This window comes from Natrix helvetica, assembly GCF_964273705.1.
Source record: "Natrix helvetica genome assembly, chromosome: 7".
Lineage (NCBI taxonomy): Eukaryota > Metazoa > Chordata > Lepidosauria > Squamata > Natricidae > Natrix > Natrix helvetica.
The window spans coordinates 13,669,171-13,690,883 of record NC_138558.1 but is presented as its reverse complement, the minus strand read 5'-3'; the positions used below and the strand labels follow the sequence as shown (position 1 = coordinate 13,690,883).

The 21,713-nt window shown below is 39.2% G+C and overlaps 1 protein-coding gene across 5 annotated transcripts in view; it reads right to left on the bottom strand.

Annotated features, from left to right (window-relative positions):
• Positions 1–21,713, bottom strand: part of PTPN13 (protein tyrosine phosphatase non-receptor type 13) — a 173,096-nt gene that overhangs the window by 86,550 nt on the left and 64,833 nt on the right. For all 5 annotated transcript variants that reach the window (XM_081959190.1, XM_081959192.1, XM_081959193.1 and 2 more), the window contains exons 3-8: positions 20,127–20,296; positions 17,187–17,252; positions 16,254–16,439; positions 12,834–12,927; positions 10,317–10,871; positions 2,421–2,516 (exon numbers count right to left, since the gene is read on the bottom strand). In XM_081959190.1, coding sequence (XP_081815316.1) covers positions 2,421–2,516; positions 10,317–10,871; positions 12,834–12,927; positions 16,254–16,439; positions 17,187–17,252; positions 20,127–20,296 — 1,167 coding nt within the window. The remainder of the gene's footprint in view (positions 1–2,420; positions 2,517–10,316; positions 10,872–12,833; positions 12,928–16,253; positions 16,440–17,186; positions 17,253–20,126; positions 20,297–21,713) is intronic.

The following is a 21,713-nucleotide window of genomic DNA, read 5'->3' as shown; positions in this document are numbered from 1 at the left end:
ATCTTGTGAGGATCTATTCCATAAAATGTGCAGATATTCTTACAAAACAAAATATGGCACCCAACATTTCATTTGAAATTTATCTGTTCAAAATGGGGGTGGTGATGAAGGAAAGCATCCTAGGAGTTGGAGATGGCAACAGAGAGCAACTTCACCATTCTGTCCTCTAATACAGGGATTCTTCTAAGTATGCTGGCTGGGAATTCTGAGAGTTGGAGGCCACACAACCTTAAAGTTGCTAAGATTAAGACACCGTACTCTAATAGATGACAATTTTGTGACTGGTAAAAGCTCATGATTCTACCTGTAGCCTCAGTAACCCATGATCTAATCCTCAGGGTCAGAACAGCAATGCACTCTGCAGGATGTAGCCCTTGAAAATGAGTCACAAAGAACAATGTGAGCAGAACACAATTGGTCTTCCATGAAGCAAGGTGCCTAAATGACTGAAAGCACTGGATTGCCTGCTTGCAAGCTACCAGGTGAATGTTAAGGCAGTTCACATTAGTCTACATCAGGGGGGTCAAACTTGCAATAAATGATGGGATTTTAAAAAGGTTGAGATGAATAATGAGAAAATATATTAATAAAATGGGAAAGTACTAACAGGGAAAATACACTGTATTTTTCGGAGTATAAGACGCACCAGAGTATAAGACGCAACAAGGTTTTGAAGAGGCAAATTTATTTTTAAAAAAAGTTTTTGCACTCTGGAAACCTCCCCAAAACGAGCCATTTTTTGTGAAAACGGGCCTGTTTTTTTTTCCTTCGAAAAAAGGCATGAATAGCCTTTAGGAGGCTTGTAGAGTGCTCCTAGGGGTGGGGGTGGGGCCAAAAATGAGCAAAAAATGGGCCGTTTTTCGCTCATTTCTGCCCTCCCCAGCCCCCAGGAGCTCTCTGAAAGCCTTCTAAAAGCTATGCATGGCCATTTTGGTGAAGGGGGCAGGGTTTCAGGAGGCAAAATATGCTGTATTCTGTATGTAAGACGCACCCAAATTGGTATGCCCAAATATGGGAAGGAACACTCTGCTTCCCTTTTCTGTCCTTTCGGCTCACTCCAGGAGACCATCCAGGCAGAAAACCATATTTTTAATGTTGCCTTTGTTACATTTGTGTTGTGTTTGTGCTGATAAAGTCTCCCTTTATTTATTTATCAGCACAAACACAACACACACAAACACACACACACACACACACACACACACCAAATTAAGACTAGTAGATGGAAATTTAGGATTAGGTAATTTAATTGTATTATTAACATTAATATGTGTTAAAATATATTGTGAATTTAAAATATTAAGGACTGGAAATTGGAGAGATTTTGAGATACTGTCAGAGATTGATTAAATATTGTTAATACTTTGCATTATTAGTAATCCTACACATTTGGAACATTAAAGTTATGATGGAATAATGAGTAATTCTTAAAATATTAAATAATAGCATTTAGTAGGGGATAATAAATACAAGACTTATAGAAATGTTATTTATGTCTAAATGAATCAATGGCAAAATAATAAAGGATTCTAAAAAGAGAATAGTATTGTTGAAGTTGGAAGATTAGGATCACATATATTTGTATCATTATTGTTAATGTTGTTTACATTTTTTTTGACCTAGTCAATACACTGTCCACAAAATATGTACAGTGTGAAAACTGCAAATAAAACATGCTTTAAAAAAAAATTAACTTGCGGCCTATGGGCTGGATGCCTTATGCGCTGGCCACACCCATCCCCGATTTAGCGAAGGAGAAAAAAGTTGTGAGATGTCACGTGATGACAACATGTCGCGAGTTTGACACCCCTGCTCTATATAATGCTACAGCTTTAGGACATAAAACATCCTCCTCCAGTAGATGCAGGTAAGATCACCTGGAAAAGCCTTTTCAATGCCAGAACATGAGGGGAAAATTGCCTAGCAAATTTACTTTCATCTCGGACATTGATAGGATACCAGTCAATTTAAGGACCAGATTATATTTTAGATTTCCTGCTGACATATTTTTTAAATTACACAGTTGTATTTCTTTGTACTACTGTTGATTTTATCTACTGACGATTTAATTTAGTCCTACTTGTACGCCATTCTTATAAATTGCTCTGACTTGTCCAGAAGAAATGGCAGGAAAAAAAATAAAATAATAACAATGAAGCCTCACGTTTGTGTTATCATTCAATCTACTGCCAACCTCAGACTCCCAAAAATATTAAGCATGGCTTGAGAAAGAACTATTTTAGTTTTCTTTTTCTGCCTGAGTATTATCTATATACATCCATTCTTAAGCAGCAACCACGGAAAACCACTTTTAGAGATGGGGAAAAAAAATATTGTCAGTATCACCAATGAAAATGGAGCATCATTTCTAGTACAGATAGAGTCCACTAACTGAAGGCCAATTACCGCATAATTCTTACCTTGTCTAAAATCTGTCTCGGAAGAAATGAATGATGGACCCTCACTGTCAGTGCTGCATACATCACTATGGTAAGATTTATATTTCTGTACGTGCTCTGAAAGAAACAGAAGAGAACAAAGCTTATCCAGAGTTTAATGCAGTCACTGACTTCCTCCACAATAGGAATGCATGAATTTTTTCCTGGTAGGTAGAGGGTTGCATTGTACATCCCATTATTAGTAAACGATGCTTGCATTTTACTAGGTATGTTTTGGATGAAAGACTACCTAGTTAAACGAAAAGGAAACTAAGAAGGAACTTGGCCCAAATTGGTGTCGCTAACATTTGCATTGTAAATGCAAATCATGATTTCAGTCACGTCTTTGATAGAAGTTTTGATGTTATTTTTTTCTGTAAAAGAATAATTTCTGAGATAGGCTTCCTACCTATTAAAGTTAATCAATTGTCAGAAGCCTTAGGAAGTGACAGCGCATACTCAAACCTGATTAGAATTAGAATTCTAGGTTCAGAGCAGAGGTGGTATTCAGCAGATTCTAACCAGTTCTGGAGAATCAATAGTGGAAATTTTGAGTAGTTTGGAGAAGCAGTAAATACCACCTCTGGCTGGCCCCGCCCCCATCTATTCTCTGCCTCCCGAGTCCCAGCTGATCAGGAGGAAATGGGGATTTTGCAGTAACCTTCCCCTGCAATGGGAAAGGAATGGAGATTTTACAGAATCCTTCCCCTGCCACGCCCACCAAGCCACGGCGACCGCCACCAAGCCACAGCCACGGAACCAGTAGTAATATTTTTTGAATCCCACCACTGGTTCAGAGGCACCTAGAAATAACTAAGTAATGGGAAGACCCTTTGCAAAAACATTTATCCCTTCCCTTGCTTTCTATTTACAGTAATTTCATTGTTTAACTACAATTGAAACAATTAAAAATAAATATAAACGGAAAAGGAAGCAAAAGAAAAATGTAGGATGTGCAAAAAATAGAAAAAACATAGTGAAGAAAAATAATAAATTATTTTTTTTCCTTCATTGAAACAAGTAGAAACAATTTTAGTGAGTTATAAATTTCTCCTAAAATACAGCAAAGTATTTATTCTTCCCATATTCCATCTCTTATCTATAAACAAACTCTAAAAACCTCATCATTTCAGTCCTGATATCAGCAAAAGTACATTAAGGGTTACCAGACGTAACGAAGTATATTTTTCAAACAAACCAACTTTATATTCCTTCTTTTTACTTCTCTTTTGATTTTTACTCCCTTCAAATAATGCCCCAGAATTTTTTTCAATTTTTCTGTTTCTTCACACAATATTTCTCAAAGTTTTAACAAGCCTCTGTTGTAAATCATATACGAAGTCTGAATAGGAAAATTATCCAGGTTTTATCCAGAAATGATCCAGAAAATTATCACTCTCTTGGTTTGTCATATGTTTATTAATTATTAAGACTTTATTCAGTTTATTTTGTATGTCATTCTTCTAGCCAGTCATTTTTAAATTCAATTTCAATCTTGTCAGATAATACTCATCCCTATTCTATAACATCTTTTAAACACAGGCTATCTAGAGAGGTAGGCTCTTTAAAATAAAACTACTGGGTCCTTTATTCAAAAATATCCTTCAATATATCCAAATTTAAGTGTTCTTTAATTATGGCCTTTAGTTTACTTCTACTTCTCTTTAATGTCCAATTTGTAAAATCTTATCTTGTTATGTTACTTTTAAGAATTCAAAACAAAAGCATTTTCCCATGGGAGGGATTCTTGTAATTAATTGCAAAATCTCATTTCAAATCCATCTGGATCCCCAGTTTACAATCCAGGTTTAACAAATGTGAAGAATGGTTCCTTTTGGCTGTAATTTGGATATATTTCCTTTATAGCGAAGATAAATAGAGCTAGTAGTTTAATGAAGCTTTAAATCATTTGGCTTTTTTTACATAGTGGAAGAAGAAAAATGCGTTCATAAAAGCATAGTAATGGTGTTATTTTTAAACGTTATAAAGTTAATTAAAATATTATAAAAATCCATTCTAATGATAAATGTCATATTATAATGAAGCCAAAATCATATAAAATTTCTGAGACATGGAACTATGGAGGTTGACCAAGAAAACAATGTCATTTCAGTGATGGGATTTAAAATGTTTTACTACCGGTTCTGTGGGCATGGCTTGGTGGACCTGGCATGGGTTGGTGGGCATGGCAGGGGAAGGATACTGTAAAATCTCCATTCTCTCCCCATTCCAGGGGAAGGATACTGTAAAATCTCCATTTCCTCCCAATCAGCTGGGACTTGGAAGGCAGAGAATAGATGGGGGTGGAGCCAGTCAGAAGAGGTATTTACCGGTTCTCCGAACTATTCAAAATTTCCGCTACCGGTTCTCCAGAAGTGGCCGGAACCTGTTGAATACCACCTCCGCTTCTCTTCTCTCAAACCAAATCCTTCCCAAACAAATGAAGCAACAGTCCCCACTCTTGCTAGCTTGTTCAGTAAGCCATATACTACATTCCAAGTCTAAAGTTTTACAGCTGCCCAAACCACATTAAATCAGATCTAATAACCACTGGATTTAATGAGAAAAATGTTGCTTGATAAGCAATATATAGTGTCAAGTTTGCTCATGCAAAAAAAACCCCACAAACATGTTGTGAAAGCGAAAATTTCTCTTCTAAAATAGAATAGAATTAAAGCATTTAAATTATTGGTGAAGATGAGGGAATGGTTAGCCTAGCTGAAATAGTAATATTTGTTTTTTTTGCAGAGTTGCAGAGAAGTGATTATTATAATATTATAAGTTTAACCATGCATTATTTTCATATAGAAAGACAGCAATTACAGATGTAATTGGGCATTGTGAAGCTCGCATGAAAGATTGGGAAGAGCTAATTAGCACACTAATAACAACTTCAGCATCCTGTTTAGCTAAATCCTGGATCTAACATACAAGTGTCCCAAATTATTCTCACGATACAAAGAAGATGGTGATGTTACAGGATTGGCTTAACTCTGGGAACATCAAGCGCTATCTATGACCCCTGAACAAGGGTAGACAATGGAAACAAGAACACATTATTTATGTATTCATTTATCAGAACATGGGATGGTCAACCTGAGAGCTATGTGGTTGCAGATAAGCATAGAATTATGGGGAAAAGTCATTGAAGACATTGAGGTTGTTAATGAGTGAAAACATGATTAACCTAAACTCATAATTCTGAATCTCTCTGGGCTGATTTTAGATTCTGAGGTAGCTGTCTACCTTAGAGAGCCAATCGCAAATGAAAACTGTATAAAACAGAAATATTATAAAATAGGATAATGTTTATTTTGATTTCTGGTTTTAACGGGTTGCTTTTTGGTTTGCTAAGTGGCTAATTTGACTAGTATCCAGATTCTTATATCATTCAATCAACCTAGCAGTTCGCAGTTCAAAAGCATGCAAATGAGAGTAGATAAATAGGTACCGCTTCAGTGGGAAAATAACAGCATTCCGTGTTGGCCACATGACGACGGAAGCATTTTCGGACAATGCTAGCTCCCTCAGCTAAGAAACCAAAATGAGCCTCTCGGAGTCAGACATAGCTGGACAGGGGGAAATCTTTACTTTTACCTTTATTCTTTCTCCACCATATTCCCAAGCAGTGCTCCTTAACAATTGTATGAAAGCTCTAAAAGAGGTTTGTAAGTGTGTAACTGGACACATTTTCACACCCTTGATCAAGCATAGTTCCAGAATGTAATTGTTACCAATTATATAATTATTACATAAAACTAGAGCGGATGTCTTTATGGAACAAGTCGATCCAGGAAATACAGTCCTATCACTGCATGAATGGGATGTGTGTGTGTCAGTGGTGGGATTCAAATTTTTTTACTACTGATTCTGTGGGCGTGGCTTGGTGGGTGTGGCAGGGGAGGGATACTCTAAAATCTCCATTCCCTCCCCACTCCAGGGGAAGGTTTCTGCAAAATCCTCATTCCCTTCCAATCAACTGGGACTCGGGAGGCAGAGAATAAATGGGGGCAGGGCCAGTCAGAGGTGGTATTTACCAGTTCTCCAAACTACTCAAAATTTCTGCTACCGGTTCTCCAGAACTGGTCAGAACCTGCTGAATACCACCTCTGTTGTGTGTGTGTGTTTGTGTGTGTGTTTGTGTATGTGTGTGCATATAAACACACAGAGCAATTCTTAAGCTTAGCATACTAACCTAACTATCCCAAATTAGATTGTGAAGTGATTATGAAGTCTCCATAAACAGCAAGGCACAAGAGAATGATGGGCACAGAGAAATAGATAGAATGGACAATCTCAAAATAAACTACTCCAAAAGAACCTACCAAAACTTAAGTAAGTCATTATTATTATTAAAACATTTGGAAGGAGAAAAAACAACAACATTGAGGGTGGCCTACGGAATTAGAAGAGTGCATGCATCTTTCCTACTTAATTGTTCTGCCAACTATCACACTTTTAGAATACCTTTAGAATCTTTCTCTGCATAGGTATCAGCAAGAACTCAAGAGTTGTATAAAAGTGCACATAAGCATAAGATTTAGAGGACAACCAGTATAAGGCCCAGAGTCACCTTATCAAGGAAATAGGTGGCAAAACACCATATTTTTTGGAGTATAAAACGCACCTTTTTTTTCCTCAAAAAAGAGGTTGAAAATCTGGGTGCGTCTTATACATCGAATACAGCAGTTTTTGCCTCCCCAAATCCCGCCCCCTTCACCAAAATGGCCGTGCCATTTCAGAGAGCTCCCAAGGGCTGGGGGTGGGGGAAGAAAGGAGCAAAAAACAAGCCGGTTTTTGCCCCCTACCCCCAGCAGCACCCTATAAGATTCCATAAGGCTATGCATGCATTTTTTTTGACAAAAAGTGGGCCCATTTTCACAAAAAACAGACCGTTTTTTGCTTGTTTTTGCCCCCCCCCTCCCCAGGTGCACTCTGCAATCCCCCCCCCCCCCCAAGGCTATTCATGCCTTTTTTTAAAATAAAAAACGGGCCTGTTTTTGTGAAAAACTGGCTATTTTGGGGAGGTTTGCAGACTGCAAAAACTTTTTTTTCCCTTTTGGAAAGCTCTTTAACTGATTGATGAGAATTACATTGATCAAGTGTTGTGCCAGCAGAAACAAAGTCTTAGGTGCTGTAGATTATCAGCGATTTCCTTCTCCAGCACATGGATAAATACACCTGGAAACACCTACCTACCTACTCTCTTTCTCTCTCCCTACCTACCTACCTACTGTATTTCTGTCTGTCTGTCTCTCTCTATCCCTCTATGTACCAACTTACCTACCTACTCTCTCTCTCCCTCTCCCTATCTACTGTATTTCTCTCTCTCCCCCCCTATCTACCTACGTACCTACTCTCTCTCTACCTATCTACTGTATTTCTCTCCCCCTCTCTATTTCTCTCTCTATCCCTCTACCTACCTACACACACTCTGTCTCTCCGTACCTATCTACTGAATTTCTCTATCTTTCTCTCCCTCTCTATCCACCTACCTACCTACCTACCTACCTACCTACCTACCTACCTACCTACCTACCTACACACACACACTCTGTCTCTCCCTACCTATCTACTGACTTTATCTTTCTTTCCCTCTCTATCCCTCTACCTACCTACTTTTTTAAAAAAATTGCCTCTTCAAAACCTTGGTGTGTCTTATACTCTGAAAAATACAGTACTTCTTTTGCCTTTTTAAATGCACTCTGATGATAGAACACAAAATAATGCAATGCACAGAGTTTCAGGATGAACCGAATGATACTAGCAAAGTCATCATCTCCAAGAGCCAAAATTAACCAGGATCATTCCTTCCTTTTCAAATGGTCTCAAAATTGTAAGATGGAAACATTTGGATTTTGTTTCACCTGAACAATTGTGCTTTGGGCTCCACCTGAAACAATACAGGCTAATTTTATTTTCATTGGTGGAAATGCTGTCATAGAAATTGTTGTTGTTGTTTTAAATAAAGTTTAGCTAATTGTAAAACTAATTGCACTTTTAATATCAGGCCCTGATGTCAGAATGACAGGAAATTTCACTATTTGGAATTATTATGCGGTAATTCTCATACAGCAATAGCACTTAGACTTTATACCGCTTCACAGCCCTCTCTAAGCGGTTTACAGAGTCAGCCTATTGCCCCCAACAATCTGGGTCCTCATTTTACCCACCTAGGAAGGATGGAAGGCTGAGTCAACCTTGAGCCTGGTGAGATTCGAGCTGCCAAATTGCAGGCAGCTGGCAGTCAGCAGAAGTACCCTGCAGTACTGCACTCTAACCGCTGTGCCACCGTGGCTCATGATAAAAAATCATGATAATGCCAAAATTTGCCTGTTAACAAAAAGGGAGGTGGCTGGAAACTAGGCCTCCTACTTCAAAAATAACATTTTTAGGCTTTTCTGTTCTTTGGGCACAAAAATTTTGAGTATTAATTTTATTATAAACAGAGCTTGCATTTGATATACAGTACTTGCTTTTTCTGACAGTTTCACATATATTCTACAATATGCCTACTTATTTGAGCTTTTGTGTTCTTGGAAAACTATTCTTCATTTGAATTATCATCTGGGTTGAATTATCAGCTGGGGAAAACTGTTGTTTGCTGCATTTGAGTTTAGATGAAGTCCTAACTGAGATTCCAGTGGCAACGTCAAGAGATAAACGTTTGTTCATGCTAACCAAGATTCTGCACACACTACCCCCCCAAGTTGAATTCAAGGCATTGAACACAATATTTGCAAATGATCTTTCAACTAGATTGTATCTAAAGGTAGGCACATTGAACTTAAGATTTCTGCAACATTTAATTCAGGGATGTGGGAACTTGAAATCCCACCAGCCCGAATCATAGGTCTTCCTAGTTTGTCCAACAGGAACTGCAACCTGGAAACCTCTGTAAGATCATAATCAGCTAACTGACAAAGCTGAAAGGGTCAAGGAATCATGGAGAAAAAAGGTTGTATCATAAATTCCAGTGCAAACAGAATATAACTAGTGTGAAAAACCTTGTTGGATTGACATACTCTATAAACAGATTTTATTTTTTTCTTAGGTACCTTCCACTAAGCGGGTACAATGGCTCAATGGTTAAAGACACTGAGATTCTCAACTCGAAAGCTAACAGGTTTGAGTCCTGAGTGCTGTAAAATTGAATGAGCTTCTATTACTTGCCTTAGTTCTTGCCCACCTACCGTATTTTTTGGAGTAGAAGACACACCAAGATTTTGAAGAGGCAAATTAAAAAAAATTTTTTTTTGCACTCTGCAGGCCTCCCAAAAACGGCCTGTTTTTCCCCCAAAAAAGGGCATGCATAGCCTTTAGGAGGCTTATAGAGTGCTCCTGGGGGGCGGGGGTGCAAAATTGAGCAAAAAACAGCCTGTTTTTCGCTCATTTCTGCTCTCTCCAGCCCCCAGGAGCACTCTGAAAGCTTCCTAAAGGCTATGCATGGCTATTTTGGTGAAGGGGGCGGGGTTTTGGGAGGCCAAAAATGTTGTATTCGGTGTATAAGATGCACCCAGATTTTCAGCCTTTTTTCTGGGGGAAAAAGGTGCATCTTATACTCTGAAAAATACGGTAGTTCAAAAGCATTCAAACGTGAATAGGTAAATAGGCACCACTTTGGTGGGAGCATCATAAACTTTGGTGGGAAGGTCATGCTGGCCACATGGTCATGGTAATGTCTTTAGACAACACTGCCTCTCTTGGCTAAGAAACAGACATGAGCACCAGCCCGGAAACAAATGGATAGGGGAAACCTTTACTAGTTCAGTACCAAATTTGCAAAATAGGAAATGTCTCTCACACACAAACATTTATTATTTTGACAATGTGAAGGATGTTACATGTCAAACATAATATGCAGAAACATCTACTGACCTTCTACGTTCATGGCTTCTCTCAGCAACTGTAATTTCTTCTGCTTCTCTTTGATCCTGTCAAAGGCACATAATAAGGCCGCCGATGTTGAGGTCTCTGATATATGAAGCACTTGGTCAAGCTTTTGAGGGCCAAATATATCAAGGGCTATGGTCCCATCAGAATATCTGCCTTCTTTGTTTATGGGAGCTCCTGAAGTCCGCCCTGAAATGGTTCCGCTTTGATGATGGTGCTTGTGAGAATCTGCAACATAATCCCCCTCTTTGACTCGGTGAGTTGCACACAACAAATCAGAGGAAGAAGCCCATACTTTGCGTTTGGGATCACCATTGGCTTTCTTCTCCAGGTTGGAAGCTCTGAATCGGTAAGGACAGCAACTATCTGTACTATCTTCATGGCCAGAATTGTAATCAGAGGCAATATTTTGAGAAAATTCCTTTTCACCCTGTGAGTTACTGGTTGACAAGAACTCCAATGACTTACTAAGTCCTTTGTTAAGCAGGATTTGCTGAGAAAATGGGGCCGGGTAACCAGCTGCTACATCAGTCATTCTTCCTGGAATGAGAATGAGAAGAATCTTTCTTGGATATGGCTATAGTTGAACCCTTCCTAATTGTTTATGTGTTCTAGAATTGGATTGGATATACACTCTTCTTAAAGGTAGGGGATTTTTTAAAATTAGGTTAGGTTCTAACCAGCTGAATATCAAAACAATGAAAATAAACAAAAGAAATTACATTACTTCTGTTCAACTGTAGCATCTAAAATAATATTCTCTTTAACTAAGAGTCCCTTTGGGGAGAGGGGGCGGTCTATAAATTTAATAAATTAAATTAAATTAAATTAAGACATTTTTAATTATGTTTTTATCATGAAGAACACAGGTTTTTTTTTTTTTTTACAAAATGCTCCTTCCTTCTTTCCGTCCTTCCTTCCTTCCTGACAACAACATGTGGGCTAACTCAACTTTCTTTGCTTTGCTTCTTGATATTTTCACATGTCAACGTTAAAGTATCAAAGTTCTCCACAAAGTACTTAAATGGACCAGCTCACAACATTTGAATTTAGTCAAGCAGTACCACATTGTATCTGGCATTCCTAATCTCATTCTGATGGCTTCTTCATCATAAGCAGTGTTTCAGAGAAATAGAAAGTGTTAATGTTCATACTGCCCCAAATAGGAAAGAGTCAAAGGATACATTAGAAGGACAAAATGCAATTTTGCCCAAGAGATAAATATAGCTTTATTGACAAAGTGTCAACCGGGAAACCCATCAACGGGGAGGCTGTTATCTAACACTTAATAAATTACACTACATGTTAGCAACAACCAATGATAGAAAAATTCTCATATTAATTTGACTGGTCACAATGAAGTTAATGGACGTTATCAAGTTTTTCTCTGCTAATGTTTCAGCGTATTTCACTTTCAGCTCATGAAATTATTTGTATTGATTATATTTTAATTTTCTTCAGAAAAAAATATGCTGGCTAGGGAATATTGGAAGTTGAACTCCACATTTCTTAAGAATTGCAAGTTTGAGAAATACTGATGTAGGATATGCCATTTTAATTTATCTTAAAAGCTTATTACATTAATATTCTATATAAATTAGATAAATGGATGGATGGATGATAGATAGATCCAAATTAATATATAACATATGAAGGAAATAGGTGGTATGTGTAAGTAAACAATTCGTTTGATTTGCTTTTTATGTAGCGTTAGGGTGAGGCTTCACATTACTACAAAATTCAGGATAAGCCCTAGGGTTAAAAAATATTCTCAATATTTTGAGGTTGGGACACCTGAAGATAAAAATAAAACATTATCAAAAGGCTATTAAGGATTTGGGTAGTAGAAGCTATATGACAGTGTGGCTCTTAAGTTAGCCTGTAAAGGAAAACACCACTAAAAATTCAAGAAAAAAGCAAAAGCTATATTCTTAATAAATTGGTTTTGCCACATTAAAAATGAACACAACAGCTGTTTTAGGCAAATAATAATAATGGATCTCCAAGAAGCTATACCAAAGCATTTCTATATCATCCATCTCAAGTGGCTCCAGGTGGTTTACAAATGAGTAAGAATGGAGTAGCAACAACATCCTATATTACAATAGAGTAGAATTGAAAAAGCCCTAGAATTTTCTACCTACTTTCTATGTTCATTATTTCTTCCTATGAATTAGTTGCCCCCCTAGAGTTGGACATTTTTCCCAGAGGCCTTTTTATCTTAACAAAATATATCAGAAAAATATCTCATCTATTTTTTCCCCAAGTTATCTCCCTGAAAAACAATAAACATGCTTTATAGCCAGTTCTTCACAACTCATGGCCCCTACCTCCTTTATGCTCAGATTGTTCATGTATCATCAGGCCGTTTATTAGGATGCTGGTTATATCGTAAGGAGGAGCTCTGCTATTTCAATGGGATTAATCTGAGAGGTGGAAGATTAAATAACAGCCATATTTCCACTCCATTAATGTTTCCTTCTTTTGTAAATAAACCTTTACCTGTGGGAAGTCGTTTTCCTCTCAGCCTCTCTCGAATGGCCTGGCTCCTGTCTGTGTGAAGCTTTTTCTCCCCTGCGCAAGAAAACTGGTCTACCTATTGCAACAAAAAAGAAAGAACATTAAGAGCTGAAAAAGCCAGACTAGCATAAACTCAATAGACCAGGGGTGTCAAACTCGATTTCAATGAAGGCCGCATCAGGGTTGTGTTTGACCTTGGGGAGGGATGTGTGACCAGGGTGGGCATGGCCAGCTCAATGTCACTTGTATTGGGGGGCGCCTGTGGTGGCCTGAGTGCTTTGCCAGTGAAAACAGAGCTCGGCCCAAACTCTGTTTTCGCTGGCAGAGGGCTGCAGGAGGCTGTCGCAGCCGAAATTTGAGCTCTGGATTGCCGCACTCCATTTTCACTGGCAGAAACACTGCTGTTTTCACTGGCACAACCAGTCCTTTGCTGTTTCTAGGGTGGCCCCGCGAGCCAGCTCTAAACACCCCACCGGCCGGATCCAACTCATGGACCTTGAGTTTGACACCCCTGCAATAGACAAACCCACTTCCATCCACTGAAAGTAGAAACTTAAAACGGTTAAAACTCAGGTACCCTAATAAAACTATCCTTCGTTATCCACAGATATATGATTTGTGCACTGCAGTAGCCATGGAATCATGGCTTGTGCAACAGCAGGATTTTTCCTGACTTATGGTTTACTTTAACCATAGTGAGCTGGTTTGTAGTTTAGCATAAGTGAATTTAGCCACAGTCTGCCTTCCTTTTGCACTCTTTCCTAAATTATATCCCAAGTGTGCTTTTTCAAAAGGCAACTGGACTTTGTTTTTCCTTGAAGACATTTTGCTACTCATTCTAGAAGCTTCTTCAGTTCTGACTGAAGGACTGTGGATAAAATGGAGACCACCAAGAAAGCTGTCCTGAGTCTTTGGAAGAAATATAAAAATCTAAAGAAGTGAACAAACTGACAAGGAATACCCTTTGGTGCTAATACCTTTTGTGTATTGTTCATTTATTTGATCACTCCCTACTCTGAATTGACAAAATCTGAGTTTAAAATAGAATATAAAAATAAATTAAAATAAGAGCCTAAATTAAAATGAATTATCGAGCAACAAAAATATGATTTGCTACTGAGGAACCAAACAGAAGGGTAACTCTGCAAACTGGAAGGACACCAACTTTTGTCAACTCTCCGTGGGCCAGCCCTTCGCTGTTTCCAGGGTGGTCCTGATCTAAACACCCCGTGGGCCTTGAGTTTGAAACCCCTGCTCTAGAAGCTAGTTTGATGTCCTTGGGATGGGCCCTCCAGAATATAGTAAAAACTATATTCTTCTGGATGGTCTTGGAGAGATTGTGCACCATCTGGAATGGGATTATGTTAGCTATTTTATTAGTATTAGACACATTATGTTGTCGCTTTTGCTTAATTTTGTTGGGATCTGGTGGCGGCTGGGGAGCTGGCAACAGAGTCCGACAGTGAGGAGGTTGGGGAGGAACATGGGCCAGTCCTGGAGTCTGGGGAAGGCTCTGACAAGCAGAGAGGGGACCAAGACCATCTTCTAGTTATTTGCTGCCTCTGGAGCCTCCGGAGTCTGACATCAGCGAGGCAGAAGAACAGTATGAGCCTGCTCCCAGTGTGTGCATGCGCAGAGCTGCCAGAAGGCAAGAACAGTTAAGACAAAAGGGGCAACTCGGGAGTAAGGCTTGGGGGTGATTGGCCCCTCCCATAAGACATAAAGGAGGAACAAAGGCACACGAGCCTTTGCAGGAAGCAACTTTGTTTGTTCTGGTCGGTTTAATTCTGAAGCTCCGTTTTGACTCTGTGCTCCGTGTGGCCTTGCAAAGCTAATTGCCAATTAGGTCTCGCAAAGTTTCAAGGGAGATAAAGGTGGGTGCTTATCAGCCTTATTCCTAAAAGTTTTGGCAGACTTCTGTCGGACTTTTTACAAACTACAGTATTTGTGACTCATTACGGGCTGGGAATGAATATAATTTACAGCCGTTGAAATAAAAAGAGGTTTTTTGGGACTAAGCACGTGTTTTTTACTGTCTCAGGAAGCCTAGGCCAGAACAAATGTATGTAAATACATTATGTGTCTTTTTTATTGTGGACATTTTAACTATGTTTTTATATTGCATGCCGCCATAAGTCTAATATAACAAATTAAATCAAGAAGAGGAACATACAAGTGCGATTTGCGATTTGCGTATAGAATCAGGACCATACAATAAACTCTGATTAAGCTGACTTATTTCCCGTGCCTATACACAAGAATCTCATCAACTAACGTCAGTACTAAATTGGCGCTAGATACGAGTTAATGGAATGTCAGAAATGGTGTAAGGTCTGTTTAGGTGGGGGTTTGGACTAGATGACCTACAAGATCCCTTCCAAATCTATTAATCTGTAATCTGAATTCAAGGGATTTAGACCACTTGTGGAAATATAATGACTCTAGGCCAGTGTTGGTGAACATTTTTGAAACGGGAATACACATGCACACAATGTACCAGAAACCAGAAGAGCAGCTGCCTGGTGAGCATGCACGTGCCGGGAAGATGATCTTCCGGTTTCCGGCACGCACATGCGGACCAGCCAGATTATCTTCCCGGCACGTGCCTGTGTATCAAGCAGCTGCTCTTCCGGTTTCTGGCACTCCTGCATGAGTGACCATCAGCTGGCCAGTGCGCTGGAACCCGGAAGAGCAATGGCTCGCGTGCCTGGAGAGATGGCTCTGTGTGCCACTTCCAGCACACGTGCCGTACTTTCGCCATCATGGCTCTAGTCTGATTCCTCTCTTAACTCCACCCCCAAGCTCTGCCTGTTGTTCTCCTACAAACAACTTAACAGAAAAATATTATTCTTGGGGACATTCCTTAAACCACCCGTTCAGTTGACTAAAATGAGCAGGTGAACTTCCAGAGAAGAATGATTTGGGAAGGTGTAAGAAACTAGTTGTCCAGAACAGCGGTGACTCACAGCCAAAACTTGTAAGAACAATCCTTATCTGAAAGGTGGGGCTCTAATCGCAGCTTCTGCCAAATTCTTTCCCAGAATCTCACATCTTTGCAGAACGTATAATTAGAAGGAAAAGGAAAAAAGATAATAGCGGCAAGATTCAAGAAGCAGCTGAGAGAAATTAAAGTGGTGAGAGCTACTAATGGGATGTGACAGATTCCTGAACATAAATAAAGGGGGAACTGGGTCAGAATGTTGATAGGACTAGCTCCTATTAATTGGAATTATTTGCCTTGGCTCTTGAAAAGGGTTGCAAAGTTAATTGGCGGTGTTTTCACTGTCTGTACAATAATTTAATGGCTTACTAATTTAAGTCCCTTTGTCAAGCATCCTCAGAATGAAAAGCAAACTTTTCAATAACTCCATCCAGGAGATAGAAGGAAATGTAAACACTTACCCCAGGCAAACTCCCCAGAACCAGTTTGACTAACTGTTTTACATATGAGAAAGAAGGTGCACAGTTGCTGTTCCGTATGTGAGCACTGCAGGCATCGAGAACGGTCCGTACAGACACACGAGCATAAACAATATCTTCACACATACCAAGGAGAATGCTGTTCAGATGATCTCCAAGTTTGATTGGCTGAAATACATGTGTGATTAAAAAAAAATCCAGTTAGTCTCCTCTTGTCTGATTGTCTTTCTCTCTTTCATACATTTCATCGAAACCTTCCCAAAACTGTGTGCTGAGATATATTGTTTTCAACTTCCCTCATCTAGACCAATATATCTGGAAGTCATCAGACTGAGGAAGACAACACTCAAGCAAATTAGTTTACGAGAGTTTTGAAACCTCTCTCCATTCTCAACGGAACTGAAAGTTGTATTTTAAAAAAGTTTCACTGAACACATTCGTTTTTTGTCAAAAAAAAGGCACACATAGCCTTTAGGAGGCTTATAGAGTGCTCCTGGGGGCTGAGGGGGGGCAAAAACAAGCAAAAAACGGCTCCTTTTTCGCTCATTTCTGCTCTCCCCAGCTCCCGGGAACACTCTGGGATTCAGCCAGTTTGGACAAGTTCTGACGATCAGCTGAGAGAGCGAACTGGTTTGCTTCGACGAAAAGATTGGCCCACCTGCACTTGCGCTTTACTCACCTGTATCCTCTCAGATGATTAGCGTGGCAGAGCAGATTGACATGCCTGAGCTGTATTACTCCCCCAGAGTAACGTGGAAGGTAAGTTTTGGTAAAATCCTGCATGCACGCGAAGCGAAACACACGATCACCGCCAAAGCAGGGATGTGTGTGCGTGCGTGTGTGTGTTAACTTGGACATTATTGGGTCCTCAGTTTCTGTATCATGGACTACTTATCTTATTTGTCCACTACTTACCTGGCTTTCTGGAATATCATAGTCAGCTCCCCAATAAAGGGTCATTCCAAGAGAATAAATGTGGACCTGCAACACAACACAGCCAAAATGATAGCAGTGGAATTCATGGTGTAGCAAACATTCTAAGAAGCAATTCATTTATGACAGGACTGAAATAGACAAAAAATGGAGTGTTTCTGAAAAGGCACCAAGACTTCTAACTACATGAGTATTGAATCATGTGAAACAGCTGCTGCACAAAACGTTTTTCTTACATAAATGTTTTCATTTAAAAAAATAAAATCTTTCTCTTTCCCGGAGCAAGAAAGTTACTGATTTTAAAACCTATTATCTTTCGGTTCTAATTTAGAGGGTGACCAAAAACGCATTCTTTTATCTGTCTTCTAGCATTCATGCCAGAAAAATATTCAAGTACACAACTTCTTTGGTTTGGAGATGGAATCGAACCAAAAGACTCATGAAACCCTGTCATTGTGTTTCTGGAGGTGATTATAAATGGGAATTGGTTTTGGTGGCTAGCATTTTTGTGGAACATGCTCAGATTTCAAGAAAAAAGCTGAAAATAAAGCTACTGAGAAGATTATTTGATAAACAATTGAAAACACACACACACACACACACACACACACACATCTAGGTATAAGGTACACATCAGTGGTGGGATTCAAAAAAATTTATTACCGGTTCTGTGGGCGTGGCTTGGTGGGCGTCGTATGGCTTGGTGGGTGTAGCTTGGTGGGCGTGGCTTGGTGGGCGTGGCTGGGGAAGAATACTAAAAATCCCCATTCCCTTCCCACTCCAGGGGAAGGATACTGTAAAATCCCCATTCCCTCCTGATCAGCTGGGACTCGGGAGGCAGAGAATAGATGGGGGCAAGGCCAGTCAGAGGTGGTATTTACCGGTTCTCCACACTACTCAAAATTTCCACTACCGGTTCTCCAGAACTGGTCAGAGCCTACTGAATACCACCTCTGGTACACATATATACACATATAAGTGCATTTTTCTGCTGAAATCTATTTTTTCACTGGAAAAAAACTAAATGCAAAATACAGTTTGCTTGGAGGTAAAGGATTAATTTTGCTAAAACAAAAATTTCTGTCTTAGAATAATGAATTTTATCTTAATTTGAAAATTGTTGGGAAAGTGTTAGGAAAAAAAATACTCTATAGTTTTTCTGAAACTTCTACTTCAGTGGAAAAATATGCAAATAAATAAAAGACAAGGAATGGAAATGTACATGTAATTTGCCCAGTTAAAGGTTTAGTTGGCATGTCATGATCAAATTATGGCTTGGCTATCATAATCTGCCTAAGTTGCTAGTGGAACAGCCGCACTAAAAACACAGAACTTAATCTGCAGCATGGATGTTCCACCTCCTAGCTATGACCTAAGCTTATAAAAATTATGATGAGGACTGCTTGTTACAAAGGCCAAGTTGGCCTTACAAATACTGTCACGCAAGTTTACACATTTTCATGATTAGTTACTTAATTAAATGCATTTGTTTGCTGATTCCCAAATCTCAAAACAATATAACTACATATCGTAAATAAATAATTTATAGGTAGTCCTCGATTTATGACCACAATGGAGTCCAAAATTTCTGTTGATAAGTGAGACATTTGTTAAATGCACTTTGTCCCATTTTCTAACCTTTTTGCCACTGTTGTTTAAGTGAATCCCTGCAAATGATGTCTCTTTACATTACCTAACGTAGTTTTGGCCAGTTTATAGTTTCCATTTCTTTCAATTTTTTTTTTTATTTAGGGTATGTGCCCTTAAATGTCTCACCTTCTTATTTTTGTAATTCTCACAAATTTGGTTGAACTTGAAAAGATTTTAAAACCCCTGTAAAATCTGTTCTAAATTCTGTATGGATTTTGATGCATATTTATCCAAAGAAATACATGTAAAATATTTCCTAGTTTAGGAAATTTTGCATAAGCTATTATGTAAACATTTTGCCTAGTATATACAGTTATGCAAACTGTGCATTGCTTTCATAAATGAGTTCATTTTATAGACATTTTCCTAAAATACACTTTTTAATGTTGGAAAACCATACCGCAACATTTGAAGGACGGTATATTTTGAATAACAATTGTTTAAATGTATGCATTCATTCAAAATGAGATAGTAGATGGTCACAGACTCACAGTCTAAAAATTAACTAAACAGATTTCTTCTCCATGCTTAGCATGCAAGAGGGTTTTCAACTTCATTCTTGTGCACGATGGCTACTCCTACATAAAACAGATCTTAACAGTCACAGAAGAAGAAAAAGTACCATATTTTTCAGAGTTTAAGACGCACCAGAATATAAGATGCACCAAGATTTTGAAGAGGCAAATTTTTTAAAAAAGTGTTTGCACTCTGCAGACCAATAACGGCCCCCAAAAAGGGCATGAATAGCCTTTAGGAGGCTTATAGAGTACTCCTGGGGGGCCAAAATTGAGCAAAAAATGGCCCATTTTTCGCTCATTTCTGCCCTCCCCAGCACCCAGGAGTACTTTGAAAGCCCCATAAAGGCTATGCACGGCCATTTTGGTGAAGGGGGTGGGGCTTTAGGAGGCAAAAAATGCTGTATTCAGTGTATAAGATGCACCCAGATTTTCAGCCTCTTTTTTGAGGGAAAAAGGTGCATCTTATACTCCAAAAAATACGGTAATATAAGAGGCAGGATTTTCCAACTGGATTTTGTGTGAGAACTTGCTGGTGTTCCATGTTGTTGCTGTTTTTGACTAATGGCAAAAAAGTTAAGACACACTCAGTCAATTTTCTGTTACTAGAGCATTACTTCTTGATCAAGGGTTATCAAGTTCTATGGCTTGAGAGCAGTTTGAAACCCCCTGGTGTAACTAACGTATATTATCAGTGTTTTCTCATTTTTCGAAGTGCAGTCTAAAGAAAAATGAATCATGAGTGGGAACGCTGTACCTTTTCAACATCAGAAACCGATGACGGAGACCGATTTTGGAGAACTCCTGGTTCCGTGAAGGCTTGCAGATCTTGATTAGAAACATTTTTATCCGTAAACGATACGCTGCCGGATGGAAGCAGCAGAAGTGACCACGGAGATATGAGAAAGCCCAAAGCAGTTGGATCAGCTGCATTTGGAAAACAGAAATATCTAATTAGCAATTGAAATAGCAGATCAAGATTCCTTTTATGTATTCATTCAAGAGAGAGTGTAAATTAAAATAAATAAGAAGAGTTTCTTATCCAAAACGTTGACCTGGGCAACTCAATTTCATTGAGGGCCGCATCAGGGTTGTGTTTGACCTTGAAGGGTTGAGTGGGCATGGTCAGCTCGGCATCACTTGTGTCAGGGGCGACTGTGGTGGCTCAAATGCTCTAGTAGCGAAAACAGAGCTCTGTTTTTGCTTGCAGAGGGTTTCAGGAGGCCGTCACAGCCGAAAACGGAGCTCGGGTGGGCCGCGTGCGGTCCTCCTGAGCTCCAGTTTTGCTGGCAGAGGTACCGCAGGCCGGTCCTTCGGTGTTTCCAGGGCAGCCCCGCGGGTCAGATCTAAGCACCCTGCGGGCCAGATCCAGCCCACAGGCATTGAATTTGACACCCCTGACATAGACCAACGATTCACTATCAAAATGTTCAGGACTTATTCATTTTTCAAAACCCATTCAACAAACCCTTGGCTTCTTTGAATCCAAATTCTGATAATAATTTGGGATACATCAGTAACAGGCAATGAACGTGGAATCAGGTCAACATAATGGGATATGACCTATAATGCAGGATCTGGAAACATCTGCAGATTCTTCAGCATGCTGAATTTTCAAGTTAAAACTAGATCTAATAAGTAAATCTCTGCCAGGAAGAATCAAGACCGCATGTTAAGCTCCAGTTAAACTGGCTCATGCCTATACACAAGAATCTCATCAATTAACAGCCAACACTAAATTTGCGCAGATTGACAAGAAGGGTTAGATTAAAATTTATTCATTTATATGCTGCCCATAAATCTGTAGAGATTCTCAGTCATCCAGGTCATGGTTGTCCCAAAGATGCTTTTTCAGAAGACAACTGGACTTTGTTTGTTTTCCTTTGAAGTCGTTTTGCTTCTTTTATCCAAGAAGCTTCTTCAGCTCTGACTGGATAGTGGGGAATGCTGCCCATGTTGCTATTCAATAATTTGTTTTGATGATAAATCCTTTCCTTTTTCAGGATGCATACATCTTTATGCTACCTACATTTATTTTCGTCCACACCTTTGAAGAAACTGTATTTCATTTTACCTAGAATGCTACAGAAGTCTAGACTTTTTGGTCATTTGGACGTAAAGCGAATTAGGATGGCTTCTAAAATCCTTATAGTCTTGAACCTAATGTCAGGGTTCCAAGTAACATCCCCAACAAAAGAAGACTCCGAGGCTTGAGTTTCCTCAAAATCAGACATTTTGTTAGAGATGCCATATGGCACATCTGGGAAAACCCGAATCTGAAAGTTTCCAGGTTTTCCCCACCCCAAAGAAAGTTCACGTCCTTGCCCAGCGCCCACATGCCTGT